Consider the following 15,072-nt stretch of genomic DNA (forward strand, 5'->3'; position numbering starts at 1 on the left):
CATTTACATCCACCGCCATCATATCTTCGATGATTATTTTATTTATTTGGCGTTCCACCAACTTGTTTGTGTTTACATGCTAGATGAGTAGCATCAGAGATCATATAGATGTGAAGGAAAAAGGGTAAAGTAAAGTCTCAACATTTCTATATCATTATATTCATGCATAGATATAATGTAATTTCTATAATATATAGCACTAGAAGTGTAAAGAGGAAGAAAGGATTTCCCAACCAAAAAAAAAAAAAGAAACAGTCAAAAGCCTCTCAATTAAAGTATAAAGATGAGCCATGAACATTCTCGCACTTTGTTACTGATGTAACTAAGCAACCTCTGTAAAAAGTGCCGCCACAGTGCATCCAAAAGTTATTGTCAGCTGTCTAGACTTCAAAAAGTTAATACGCAGAACAATACTCAACAGAAAATGTCCATTTTCCAATTGCTTTTCACAAAACATATCATGCTGTGCTTTTTTATTATTATTCATAAAGGCATCAACCTGAGCTCACGCTTAGAAATTTATGCAGTAAACAATGGGGATCCAATGTTCTTGCATCTTTTTTCATCATATTGATATGGCATAAACAGAAATTCATTAACTGATAATCAGAGTCTGGTTCTAACCTCTAGAGTGGCTGAAGTAATTCCCGAAGAGCAGCATTCTGTAAATCACCAAGCATCAGCCACTTCAAAGGGCATTTAGCAAATTAGCACGCAGGAAGCTGAGATTGTCTCTCACTGATATTGCAAAATTTACCACATTAGAGGCATAAATTGCCAGTCAAGCACAGAATACGGACTTCATTTTGATTTTCAGGGTAGTCCTAGATCTGGCTCTCCTTGACCTCTGGGTTAGCTAGAAATTTTAAGTCTCATCAACATATTTTTGCAACCAAAGCTTTTTAGTTTTTAATGAAGGGTCAATCAAACAGGCCCCCTATGGAAGCCTCGCTCAGTGTTAAGAGTTCTCTGACTCGCTTATGAGATATGATATCAACAAATCGTTTCCTAAAAAAAAAAATATCCCTAAATTTTCTGGGAGCACCGCTTGTTACAACTTCTAAGCATCCATGCCAGGCCACAGAACTAATCTACACAAAAATGGAACACTTTAGAGCTTCAATTCTGGCTACAATACTCCGAACTCCATACATTGCCACTGCTAAGTATCCAGGTGCTATATCGATTGGGTATCCAAATCAGAAGTTGAGCAAACAATGTGACTCACTTTGGCCTAATAATGCATGGTTGTACATTAAGCCAGTCAGCGCAACCCTATTTTGAAATAATTTCTTCGATATTGATGATCTGGTGTCAACTACAAACACTTTCCTCATCTAACTCGTCCCTCAAAACATATCCTTCCTCTCTCATTAACCCAAGCAATCCTCCCAACATTTCATATATCTCTTCAGTTCTTCCATTTGATACATCCCTGGCTATGAAGCTTTGTAATCCTCCACTTGTTTCAATCCAACTACTGCCTGGGATCTTTTTCAACCCAATCCTCTTCATCCTTTCCCTGATCTTATCAGCTTCTTCCCATCTCCCAGCTTGAGAATACAAATTTGCCATAATAATGTAATTCCCAGTGTTTTCAGGCTCAATCTCAAACAAACGATCACTGATGAATCTACCTAGTTCAACATCACCAGAAACAGAAGCCCCATTGAGCAATGCACCCCAAACTTTAGCAGTCGGTTCAATTGGCATTTTAAAGACAAATTCTGCAGCTTCTGATAGTCTCCCGGCTCGGCTAAGAACACCTACCATGCAAGCATAGTGCTCAACTGATGGCTGTATGCCATACGTCGTAAACATGGTATCAAAGATCTTCCAAGCTTCTTCTACCACTCCAGAATGAGCACAAGCTGACAATACGGCTGTAAATGTTACCGGGTCTGGCCTAATCCCATTGTTTAGCATCTCGTTAAAAAGACAAAGAGTAATATTAGCATCTCCATGGGCTGCATATGCTGAGATTATTGCTGTCCAAATTATCAAGCTCCTACCTTTTGATTGATCAAAAACCCGTTGTGCCCCGTGAAGAAACCCTAATTTTGCATAAGTATCTATAATGGCAGTTGCAACATAAATATTGCAATCATACTTATTTCTAACAGCGTAAGCATGTATTTCTTTCCCCCCTTTTAGGTTTGATAAGTATGAAATTGTAGGGAGAATACTCGAAAGTGTTACGGCATTTAACTTAAAACCACATGCCTGCATTTCTCGAACTAAATCTACAACTCCTTCATACCGGTTGTTCTGAACCAAACCTGAAATCACAGCATTCCATGTACTTAATCCAGGGTTTTTCATTTCTCGGAAAAGATCCATTGCTTTGTCAACAAAACCATGGACCATGTAACCTGAAATTATCGATCCATAGGTGACTTCATCCCTCTCACCCATCTCTTCAAATAATTCTCGTGCATAGTCCAAGCTACCACATTTTGCATACAACCCAATAATGGCATTACAAACCGAAACATCAATCTCAATTTGGCAGTCGTTTACTAATTGATGAACTTCCAGGCCAAGAATAAGGTCTGTCGACTGCCCACACGCCTGCAAGACACTGACAATTGTCATCCCATTGGGCCGCAAACCCGCTGAAACTAACATCTCTCTATACAATTCCTTACACTCCTGATAAAATCCAGCCTGAGAATACCCTGCTATCATTGAATTCCACGACACAATATCTCTCTCGGGCATCCTATTGAACACAGTCCTCGCCAAGCCAATCTCATCACATCTCGAGTAGTACGTAATCAAAGCATTGACAACAAAAATATCCGAGTCCAACCCACGTCGAAGAACAAAACAATGAACCTCCTTGGCCAACCTTGAATCAAAAGACAACGACGACAATGCCTTTAAAGCACACGAAATCGTATAACAATCCGGTTTCACATCCTTAAAACTAGAGGAAACCAGAGACGAAAAAAGTGTCAGCGTGTCGAAGTGCATATTCTGATGGGAGTACCCAATAAGCAAAGCGTTCCAAGAGAATGTGTTTTTGCAGGGAATTTGATCGAACATGTGGCGGGCTTCACGAAGGTGATTTGATCTGGAGTAAAAAGTGACGAGCTTTGATCCGAGGAAGTTGTTGGGTATAACAGAGAAGAGGACGAGGCGGGCATGGAGCTGCTTGGCCTGGCGGACGAGGCTGTGGTCGGTGCAGTGCTGGATGAGGTAGCCATAAACGCCGTAGTCGAGGCCATTGGCTGCCAAGAGGCTTTGTAGGGATCGTTGGACGTAGCCGTTGGAGGTGGTTGGTGTTTGAATGTTCAATGCCTTCGTGATCCTCATTCCTTACATTGTTGGTCTGTCTAACTCCTCCGGTATTGTCCAGGGTGCACTGGGTTCCCTGTTGAACGAGGGAGAAACTTTTGATTGCTCCATGCTTGGGTATAGGCGTTGAGACAAATTTGAAATTTGTGGGTGGATACTGTCAAAATTTTGTAAACATACCAAAGATGGACCTAGAAACGCAACCCATAATGGTTGTGGGTTCATCTTGGTTCAGTTTATAAGGTTGGTCGATTCGGTGTTGATGGCCCAAGTCAAATGTTATTGTGTAGCTGGGCTTTAGACCATTAGCAAATAGTTGGTTCCATTTCAAAAATTATCACAGGTGCAGGTGGTATTTGAGGTAATCTAATTAACATATTTAGTCCCTCCGTTCATGGTCCGTCAAAAAAACTCAATTGTTCGGCAAGGCAAGGCCTCTAAGTGCCCGTCATGTGTTCCCCAAGCCATATCAAAAAATTATATAAAAATAAAAAGCATGGGAGATCACTCCGGCCTGCCACGGGTGGGGGAGATGAGGAGATCCCACCTTCTCCCCGTCGTGGGTTGTGAGGAAATCTCCCCTCGAAGTGATCTTCAACCGATCTTTTTTTTTTTATAAATTAATACTTAGCTAGTTAACCCTATGATATACAGGACAAGGAAGGGATTCCTCCGGACCAGCAGAGGCTCATCTTTGCCGGGTAGCAATTGGAGGACGGGCGCACAGTGGCGGATACATGCAAGGGTGAGTGCCCCTGAAAAAAAAGCTTACACCCTAAATTTTTGAGGTTTTTTAAACTCTCTTCCTCTTTCAACCCTACTATTTTTCTCTCTTCTTATTCTTATTCTTCTTCTTCATTTGCTTAGAGAAAATAAAAAGAAAAGAAATATATAGCAGATTTTTAATGAGAATTCTGATTTTGATTTTCTTTTCTTCTCTTGCTTTTTTTTTTTGATTGGCTTCTCTATTCTTCAATTGATTATTCTCATACTTGCATTTGATTTACTCTTTTAATACCTTTTCTGACATGAATTTGAAGAAGAAATGTGAAAAGCTTTTGTTTAAATGTGAGAAATGGAAAATAAGGAAAAGATGCTGATAGACGTGGGTCTCAAGGTTACTAGCTAGCGCGTCAATCCCAAAGTCCATAACCACTAAATTCCACTCTCTCGAAGTCTCTCATCTCTCCAAGACCCACTTTTCTTTTCTTTTCTTTTGTTTTTGTTTTTGTTTTTATTATTATTTTTTTTTCAACCCACATAGGTGGAATTTCAACCACTTAAACTAATCTTCTTTTCTTATTAGTATGCTTTTGCTCTAGAAAAGATATTAGATGTTAGTGTGAAAGACAATATCTTTTAAAAAATTGCATATTATTGATAGATAATTAAATATTAAAAGTAATTAATTGAAATGCAATATTGTGTTTTAAATAAATATTAATATAAGTTAGTTTTTTGGTAAATTAAAGTAATGCTATAAGTAAGATTCATGTCGTTCTCTTATTTTCAAAAATATATAGATTTTTAAACCACTATTAAATTTGAAATGAATCACTATTAATTTTTGATATAATACATCACATTTGGGGATAAACTAGAGGTATAGTCTTACTATAGTGTTACTTGATCAAATAAACAATATTAAAATATAACATTATATTATATTAATTAATTATTAATCACACTTTCTGCCCCTACAAAAAAAAATCCTAGCTCCGCCACTTGGCGCACCCTCGCCGACTACAACATTCAGAAGGAGTCCACCCTCCACCTTGTGCTCCGCCTCCGCTGGTGGTCAACTCTAATTGATTTTCGTTTCCCTTCTGCTTTTGTGGTGGTCTTGTGGATGCTGCCGATTAAGCTTGCCTTGGCTTTTAGCATGGTAGCTAATTAATAAGTGAATAGAAACGTTTCAATGTGATTACTATTTCTCTTCTCTAAATCGAATTATGCTAGTTTGTTAAAATTTATGGCTTTTGTTTTTATTTTTAAGTTCAAAAGATTCAACCTTCAATAGGTAGTTCAATCAGTTGAAACCACGCTTAATGAAGCAGATGTTACTAATTTAAATCTCATTCTCTCTCCTGTGCAACCGGAGCCAAATGTGAAAAATTCTGGTCAAGGCGAAGAAGCCTAGGTGAAAAATTCACAGAGTAATGGTGGATCCGGTGGAGAAACAGTTGATGAAGTTCGTGAGCTAAGGATTGTGATAGAGGAAGAAGCTGAAATTCATGGCCGGCCACCCATTTTGGCTTTGTTTTTTATTTTTAATTTATTTTTTAGTTTTTTATATTTTTTAATTCCTAAATAATTGTTTATTATTAAAAAAAAAAAAAAAAAAATCTATTTTTTCCCTTCTCAAAACTGCACCAAACGGTGCAGTTTAGATAACCGCATCAATGCGGTAGTGCAAAGCCGGATCCAATAATTATTGGAACAGACGGAATAAATAAAAATCGAAAAAAGGAAAGTCTATTTCAGTATTTTGCAATTACCACCTGAGTGGCTGAGACAGTTGCATTGTGCTTTCTGGAGTGAAGAGCTCCATTCGCAGTGAGCTTTAGGTCCTCCTGAAGGGGAAGGGCAAGATTTCTAGGGTTTCGAAGTTGCCTGAGCTGCGATCTGCTATGTTCCGCTCTGTTTGACGAACGATTTGGGAGAATTGGAAAACGGTAACTTCGTTATACTCTCTCTATGCTTCCAATCTTCACATTTACTTTATTATAAGGAAAATGTGATGCTATTAGCTGGAAATATGGAAATTTATTCGCCGTTCTTCTACGGTTTATTCACATGTAGAGAATGCCAATTCTTGTTATGATAATCCGTTTGCGGCTTTTGGTGAAATTAGGTTTAGGATTTTTGCTTCCTTCATGTTGGAAATGAAAATTTTTCACTTTGCCATTTAATATTTGTTGTTGTGTGTGTGTTTTTTTTTTTTTTTTTTTTTCTCATATTTGTAAATGCGTTTTGATTTTGTACTATAGACTAGAGAAAGCGAAAGAGTGAGTGACCAAATAAAAGGCTATAAATGGTGAGAGTGAAAACTGAAAAGCATATATGCTACTTTTGGGAATTTGAGATTAAAAAGAGTGGTTCAGAGCATTTATAGGTTGGCTGCTTTTTTAGTGGTTGAAAACTTCCTTCAATAGAGATCTATGCATGAATTTAGCAGTGTATAAGTATTATGCTAAAAGATTCAGTTACATATAGTGTTTGAACTTTATATGATTGTCCCTAGAATTAGTAATGATGTTTCATTTTCGAGAGAACTAAAACACATTAGATTTAACAACATTCCATATTTATCAGACTCTATGTGAGTTAGTAGCAGTTTGGTTGAAATTATTCAGCTGATTCTGCTCATACTTGAGAGCTGGAAGGAGATTGTAGACGACTTTTGGGTTGTTTTTGTTCTGATTCAAAATGAAAAAAAGAACCCGACAAACTTATATGAGCCTTTGGTAAATCTCTTATGAACTTTTCAGTGAGTTTGAAGTGGGATTAGGCCTCGCTTAAAGAAAAAATCATGAGTTTATAATGTCATTTTGATAAATGTGTTGGTAGAGAGACTAAGGTGAATGACAAACTTTACAACCAATTCATGGTGCGACTTTCTCACAATAATAACTAAAGTCCTATTTGCTCTCTGAGGATTTCGTTTGCGACGTTTGGTGACATTTGGTGAACAACTTTACCACAGAGAACCCATGTTGCACTTAGCCATGAAGCAAGACTTATGAATGTTCTGTGGTTAAATAATTGTGGGTCTCATGGTCCTTAAATTACCTAGCCTAGCTTGGAATGGGACTATTTCTTGAGACTATGTTTAAAGCTACTCAAGTTCAAAAGCTTCAATATGATATATCATGCTTATTTAAAGAACGGATAGTCATTTCTTATTCTCACAGATTTTTGCTCTCTTTTCACAAGCTTATTAGAAAGACTGTTGGAAATGGAAAACACGGGCACAGAGCGGGAGTCAGGGTCTTCATCAACAGAGGTTTTCAAGTTACCAGGAGAGCCTGCTATAGTTATAAACGGGGTGCCTGACATATCCCCGAGCGACATCATTCCTGCTGTCTGTAACACTGTAAATGATGCAGAGTTAAGCGGGAACACTGTTTTTGGTGAATGGTTGGAAGGAAGAGTAGTTCAAAAGTTGTTTGGGGAGCATTATTATTCTGGTATGATTACCGAATTTGATAAAGATGCAGGGTGGTACAGGGTGGTGTATGACGATGGTGACTTTGAAGATCTTGACTGGCGTGAGTTGGAAGAGGTGCTCCTGCCCATGGACATAACAGTTCCACTGAGATCGTTAGCACTGAAGACTATCAGGAAAAACAAAAAACTTGTTAACAAGTCTGGAAAAAATGTGACCCAATCTCGAAATTATCAAGCCAAAAGTTTGGGAAGTAAGGGAAAGAAGATTGCAGAGCATGACGAGGCTTCATTGACAAATTTCAATAGTTCACAGCAAGTAGTAGGTGGCACCATTTCAAAGGATGATGAATAGAATTCAGAAGGTATATATGAACTGCTTCGCAAAACTGATGAACAGACGATTTACCTTGCAACATGGATTAAACAACATTATGTGACTGGAGAGAGAAGCCTAAATGTGAATAGCTGTTCTTACATGGTGAACAATGGAACTGAGAATCTGATGATTTTAGTCCAAATTTTTGTTGTGTTTGTAATTTTTCAATGTGATGCAATTGTAGTAGAATCAACAAAATTAGCTATACTTGGTTGGAGCCTGTTCTCAAAATGTTGTAATTTTCTCGTGGCCTTGCCATCCAAAAATTTTTCTTGGAAATGAAGGTTGGAAACTTATCACGGATTTGCTAGTCTGCTTGGCATCTGTGGCAGTTGTAGAATGCTACAAGGTTTTTTATGGTTCTTATTTAATGTTGTTGTATTTAATAGTATAAATGATGCTATATCATTTAAATGGCATGCTAACATGTTTTTTTAAAATGAAAAAATAGCATTTGTTTAGTTTAAGCCATTCATTCTAACCACATGTCATTTGGGGGGTGTTTGGCAAAAGTGTTCAGCCAGCCTAGACACTGTAGATTATCGGTATAAGTGCATTTTAATAAAATAATCCTCATAAACCTGATGTACAATTACCCTATTAGCCTTTACTTTTTTTTTTTTTTTTTTTTTTTTTCTGACAAATTCTAGCGCTTTGATTTCTCTTCAGCTCCCAAGCTCATTTTCTTTCCTCAGCCAACTGACCCAAATCTACTTGTGTGAGCCCTTCTCAACCCCCACCCCCAAACTTGCATCCTCTCTCTCTGTCAAAAATATAAATACGCAAAAGAAACCCAGAGGAGCGAGGGAGAAGAGGGCGAAGGGTTTGAGTTGAAGACGATGAGGAGGTGCCACGTGTGGAGGAGCAGGAGTGGGACGAGGAACCGCTAGAGGGCTGGAGATTGAGCTGAGCCCTTGAGCCGTAGAGGATGATGGCGGCGCGGTCGTAGGCGCGAGCGGCGTCCTCGGCGGCGGTGAAAGTGCCGCGCCACTTGCGTGTACGCTTGCGTGGCTCTCGGATCTCGGCTACCCATTTACCCCAACTCCGCTGCCGGGCTCCACCGTACCTGAACTTGCTGTTGTCGAGGCCTCCTTTGCCCTTGCATTTCCTACTGCTTGAGCAGTTATCGGCGGTGGCGATGGTTGTGTCTGTGATCTTGTTTGTGATGGAAGAGAAGGAAGGGATGGGTGGGTGGGTGGGTGGGTGGGTGTCTTGGGGAGGGTGATGAGTGTCGTCCATAGGGTGAGGGAGCTTTAAAGATGGAAACTGCCTGGTTCAGTGTTCTTGACTAGTCGGAATAGAGGACTCTGGAGCTTTGTTTTGAATGTCATCTCTATAAATGGTGGATGAGGGCGGGGCTGTCTTTTGGGTATTTATCTTTTAACTATTTGTCATAACCGAATGGACTGGGCTGATGGTATGAGATTTTCTGTAGAAAAAGTTCAATAACTAAGGGGTAATATGGTAAAAAAGTGACAAATTTTAAGGATGAAAAAGTGGTCAACTGGTCAATAATAAACAGTATCTAGGCTATGGCCATTGGGCCTTGATCAAATGCAAGACCTTTGGACCGTCTGATTAAATGGCTCCAACTTGACCCTTTTCATTTCTCATAAGTCTCAAAACAAGCACTTTGTAGAAATCTTTGTCTAATTTTTGAAGTTTGGAGATATTGTAAATAAGGTAGAAGTTAGAGCATTTCTATATGGCTCTGTAAATTTACTCTCTAATTTAGTTAAAAAATCACATTTTCCTATTTTAGCTACTCATTTTTCCAAAGCTTATACATTTGGTTCCCCAAACTAGGGCTTCAATTTCATTCTTCCATTTAAATACATTTTTAAAAGAATTTATTTATTCTTGTGAGAAGAGAGAATATCAAACTTTTAATTTTTTTTTTTAAGATTTTGAGAGAAATAGTACTCCTTACTAGTGGAGAAATAGTGACTAGGTTGGAGAGTTAAAAAGATGCATTTTTGCATCTTGTAATATGGCAGAAGTTTGAGCATTAACAATGAGCTTTTTATATTTAGTTTTGTTCTTAAAAATCTAATAAAACTCATGAAAATACTCATTTAATAAGGTTGGTTCCTTACTTTATATTTAACCATTGTTAGGTATATTCCATAGATTTCAAAAGTCAAAAATCTAAAGTTATATAATTTTTAGAGTTTATTTCTTTCTCTCCTGATTGTTGTAAAACTAATAAAAAAAATAGAGAGCTTCTACTATCAGGTCCATTTTGCAGCCTCCAATTACTATGTGACATATCATCAATTTAAGAAAAATGCAAGGAATAAAAGTGAGAACAATCACACTAAATCAGAGAAAGAAAAAAACCCGTAGCCAACGTGGGTCTGGTCGGTGGTGAACGCCTCAAATCTCACCGGCAGTGATCCGCCTCAAAACCTATTTTTAATGCCCCAAAACCCGTTTCTAATGCCTCAAAATTCATTTCTAATGTCTCAAAACCCGTTTCTAATGTTCCAAAACCATGTTTCTACTGCCTCAAAACTCATTTTTGGATTTAAGACTAAAGCTTAGAAGTCAAAGATTAAGCCTTTAAGCCGGAGGAAGGTGAGGATGACGTCAAGTCATCATGCCCCTTATGCCCTGGGCGACACACGTGCTACAATGGCCGGGACAAAGGGTCTCGATCCCGCGAGGGTGAGCTAACCCCAAAAACCCATCCTCAGTTCGGATTGTAGGCTGCAACTCGCCTGCATGAAGCCGGAATCGCTAGTAATCGCCGGTCAGCCATACGGCGGTGAATTCGTTCCCAGGCCTTGTACACACCGCCCGTCACACTATGGGAGCTGGCCATGCCCGAAATTTTATCACCCTAAAATCTAGTGTTTTTTGGTTTAACTTATTTTTGTGCACTTTTTATGTTTTTGCTTATGTGTCGGTTATTGATTGTGGGCTGTAAAAAAGGTGTTATCAAGATGGTCCTGATAAAAAAAAATTTCAAAAAAATAATATTTAACTATAGTAGAGAAAGGTGCGGAGATTATGATGCTTGATTCCTCTTAAAAGTAATTCTCTAAATTTAATAAATTAAATTCATATGCTCGAGGGATAAATGTAGTTTGCTTTATTTATTTTGTGGGTCTTATTTCTTAAAAATCTAAATACTCGCATTATGATATGAGATCGCCGGTGAGCTTCATGGGCATAGCTCAGGAATGAATGGTATTCTTCGTCAAAGCTGTTTCATGAAGAAACTTTCTTGTGGTTTTCAAACACTTTCACATCCTAAACCTTTCAATTCTCAAACACGAAAGCAGACACCGCAAAACAAGAGGCTAGACAGAGCGCTGAGAGTTCTCGACCTTATCGCGCCGAAACCCTGCGTCACCCCAACTCGCCAAACCCATCTTCGTCTCGTTCAAAACATCTTACAAACAGCTTCAAACCAAGATTGTAGCGATGATTTTGATGGTTCAAATTCAACGGTTGTGATCCCAGATGCGTTCGATGAAATTCTTCAATTATCTTCTAGGAAGAATATGATTCCTAAGCGTAATTTGCAAAGGGAACCGGTGGGAGTCGACGCGAATGTTCTGTCACATGCTGTGAGTTCATACGGGTCTACGCGTAATCTGCGTGCTGGTATTCAGTATCATTGCTTAGCAATAAGAACTGGGTTCGTTGACAATGTATATGTGGGCAGTTCTTTGATAAGTCTGTATGGCAAATGCGCCGAGTTAGAGAATGCATATAGGGTTTTTGAAGAAATGCCTGTGAGAAATGTGGTGTCGTGGACAGCTATTATTTCTGGATTTGCACAAGAGTGGCAGGTTGATGTGTGTTTGGGGCTTTTCCATCGGATGAGGAATTCGACGTTGGAACCCAATGAATTTACTTTCACGAGCCTTCTGAGTGCTTGCACAGGTAGTGGAGCTCTTGGGCATGGGAGAAGTGCTCATTGTCAAACAGTTCAAATGGGTTTCGATTCGTATGTCCACATCGCTAATGCTCTCATCTCAATGTACTGCAAATGTGGGGCTGTTGAAGATGCGCTTTACATTTTTGGAAAGATGGATGGTAAAGATATTGTATCGTGGAACTCCATGATTGCAGGGTATGCCCTGCATGGGCTTGCACTGCAGGCGATTGATCTTTTCGGAGAAATGAAGAAGCAAAACGCTAAACCTGATGCCATTACTTTCCTTGGTGTCCTCTCTTCGTGTCGCCATGCAGGTCTCGTTAAAGAAGGCTGGTTCTACTTCAATTGGATGGCTGAACATGGTGTGCAACCAGAACTAGATCATTATTCATGTGTTGTTGATCTTCTTGGCCGGGCCGGACTACTAGAAGTGGCTCTAGATTTTATTAAAAAAATGCCTATCTATCCCAATGCTGTTATATGGGGCTCCCTGCTATCTTCTTCTAGGCTTCACGGGAGTGTCTGGATTGGCATCCAGGCTGCAGAGAACAGGCTGCTGCTGGAACCGGGTTGCCCTGCTACCCTCGTGCAGTTGGCAAATTTGTATGCCAGCGTGGGGTACTGGGATCGGGCAGCGACGGTGCGGAAATTGATGAAAGATAGAGGGCTAAAAACGAATCCAGGGTGCAGTTGGGTTGAAATAAAAGATGGTGTCTACCAATTTAGAGTAGAAGACTGTTCGAACACCAGACTGACCGAAATTCTTGCTGTTTTGGACATTTTGGTAGACCATATGAGAACTTTAGGCTATGAGCCTGATATGCATGAGGAGGAGGTTGACAATGTAATGGATCCGTTAAGGTAAGTTCAGAAATGGCAGATCATCATGTGGTTATCTACTTCACCTGATGTGTCCTGCCTTTAAGTAGTTTGATTTTGGATTGGACGAATGGCTACTTCTTCCTTGAAGGGCTTTCAATAAGAGAATCCAAATGATACACAAACTGAATTCCAAGAGTATTATCAACTGCAACAGATGAGTAGCGATGGAAACACGTAAGAGTGGGTCTGCTTATACACTCCTGTTTTCATCTACTGTAAACGATGAATTTATATTCCAGAGTGGCATTCTACATTTTTTCATTCCTCTAGCATGGGATAAGAGTTTTTGACAGACCTCCATATAAAGGTAACTTTATATATATAGAGAGAGAGATAGATAGATAATCTAACGGTAGTTTTTGGGAAAGAGTAAATGATAACACTACTCTGGCTTGGGTCTGGGAGCAAGATTACTGAGGTTTCTGCCTTTTCACTGCCTGCTGGTATAATGCCTAGAAACAGCATAAGTTGATTGTGTATTCCTTTTCTCCTCCAGTATTAATATCCTTGTTGATGTCACAGAGAATATAATTTGGTGCAGATGTTAATGAAGTACTAGACAAAGGGGGTCCATCATTTTTGTTAATTCTCGCAGCAAGAACAACCCACCTTTATGGGGTAAAACGGAGGCGTGTTTCACTTAAAAGACTGTTAAGAATATATTAGATATTATCCTAGGGTTATTTACTTTCTTATGCATTCTAAGTCTACCTTTCCCTACCCTATTAAATTACTTGTCTATCGATCACTCATAGCCTCTCTATAACCCTTCGTAATATCATTTTTAATACAATCATCCTTAATACAATGTAGTTCATTATATGCTTCCGCTCTCTCTCTTCTCTCTCTTTCTCAATATATCTCTCCAATATATTTAACAAAGACAATTTAAATTGTAAAATTAAAATTATGATACCACTTCAATACAATCATTCTGTGCAGGTGCCAATAAAATTAGTCGAATGAGGTTATCATTTTGTTGGTTTGCAACATGAGCACAATTGCCTGGAGCAAAATATAAGACAATATTTAGAGAATAGTTGGTCTGTGTGTGTCTATATATATATAGCAAAAGATATACATTATATTATGAACTTGTAAGATAATTAATTAGTTTTTTGTCATTATTAATTGAAAAAAAAAAAAAAAGTTGTTTTTTTTAGTGTCTTTACTTTTTATGGGATCTTTTAATACTGCTCTTTTCTTATGGGATTTTTTTTTTGTTTTTGAGACTTTTAATACTAATTGTTGGAAGACCTTCGAATGAATGGGATAATATTCAATTAGTTATAATAGAGAGGTATTTTTGTCTTTTCACATTTTAAGGGGACAAAAATACCTATTCACTATAACTAACTGGTTCATTTGAAATGGATAGGATCCTAATTCTTATTTATTTGGGGCATGGTAACTGCCTTTATTGCCTAGGCTCGGTTTGTTGATGTGTATTTTGGAGTTTTTTTGTTTGAAAAAGGGTTTTGATGTGATATAAATGTGAAAATGTTTTTTTTTTGTATTTTTAGTAGTATTTGTGTGTGTGTGTGTGTTTTTTTTTTTTTGAGGGAAATGATAACCCTTCATTCAAAGATAATAAAATTCAGGCTGGAGCCTTACAAAGATAGAGCCAATTGCTCTAAAAAAAACATCAGAAATACAACTAGGTGGCTCCTCAAGCCATACTTTATTATTCAGAATTTCTAATTGCATCTTTAGCTACATCTTTAGCTAGACCATGTGCCGCTAAATTGGCCTCTCTGCTGACATGTCGAATACTCCATCTACGTAGAGACCCTAAGACAAATAAAATGTTGTCAATTATCTGCCCATAGTGTAGCCAGTATGGTCTTGGGTCCTCGACAGCCTTTACCACGAGTAACGAATCCCCTTCAAGTAGAATATCATGTACTCCCACCTCCCCGCAGAACTCCACCGCGCCTAGTGTTTTGTGTTTTGATTGTTTATTAATGTTTTTGTTTTGAAAATAGAAAACAAAAGAGAACAAAATTTTTATAGAGCTATAGGTTTTTACTACTATCTAACCAGTAACCAGGCTAAACAATCTCATTCGTCTCTCCCCCTTGCTGCCACACAAGGACAAGTTCACACAAGAATCACAACTTGGCCCATGTCAATGCCAATTCTTGCTCTGCTTATCCGACCACCAACTCAGATTTTTCTCACTGCTCACTATATGCCTCCTTCATGCGAATGCAACCAAATCTTGATTGTGTTTCAAACAGCTTACTAATGGCATTCTACAAATATTTTTGCGAATGTTCAAAGAGATTCCAATGGGATCATCCAGAACGTTTAAGGACCGGAAACCCAGTTGCATAATCAACCTGAATAGCTTTTCAAGGCTCAAATATATTATATACCCTTAAGAAAGGAACTAATTTTAAAATTCAATAGATATTAGGAATACTGCTAAGAAGAAATGTAAAATGCCACTGCT

The 15,072-nt window shown here is 38.4% G+C and overlaps 3 protein-coding genes across 4 annotated transcripts; 2 read left to right on the top strand and 1 right to left on the bottom strand.

Moving 5' to 3' along the window:
* Positions 1 to 644: 644 nt before the first annotated feature.
* On the bottom strand, positions 645 to 3,428 carry LOC132192164 (Pentatricopeptide repeat (PPR) superfamily protein). The gene has a single exon (XM_059607417.2). The coding sequence runs from the start codon at positions 3,316 to 3,318 to the stop codon at positions 1,315 to 1,317; it is 2,004 nt and encodes a 667-aa protein (XP_059463400.2). The 5' UTR covers positions 3,319 to 3,428; the 3' UTR covers positions 645 to 1,314.
* A 2,351-nt stretch (positions 3,429 to 5,779) lies between these two features.
* Positions 5,780 to 8,265, top strand: LOC132192332 (dirigent protein 17). Of its 2 annotated transcripts, none has more exons than XM_059607632.2 (2): positions 5,780 to 5,975; positions 7,237 to 8,265. In XM_059607632.2, the coding sequence occupies exon 2, from the start codon at positions 7,259 to 7,261 to the stop codon at positions 7,820 to 7,822; it is 564 nt and encodes a 187-aa protein (XP_059463615.2). In that variant the 5' UTR covers positions 5,780 to 5,975; positions 7,237 to 7,258; the 3' UTR covers positions 7,823 to 8,265. The 2 variants fall into 2 exon arrangements, with proteins under 2 accessions (XP_059463615.2, XP_059463616.2); XM_059607633.2 differs by having other exon boundaries at positions 7,245 to 8,265.
* Positions 8,266 to 10,987: 2,722 nt separating this feature from the next.
* On the top strand, positions 10,988 to 13,351 carry LOC132192370 (Tetratricopeptide repeat (TPR)-like superfamily protein). The gene has a single exon (XM_059607688.2). The coding sequence runs from the start codon at positions 11,032 to 11,034 to the stop codon at positions 12,598 to 12,600; it is 1,569 nt and encodes a 522-aa protein (XP_059463671.1). The 5' UTR covers positions 10,988 to 11,031; the 3' UTR covers positions 12,601 to 13,351.
* Positions 13,352 to 15,072: the final 1,721 nt, after the last annotated feature.

The sequence above is a fragment of the Corylus avellana genome, chromosome 10 (genome assembly GCF_965113065.1).
Source record: "Corylus avellana chromosome 10, dhCorAvel1.hap1.2, whole genome shotgun sequence".
NCBI classification, from domain to species: Eukaryota; Viridiplantae; Streptophyta; class Magnoliopsida; order Fagales; family Betulaceae; genus Corylus; species Corylus avellana.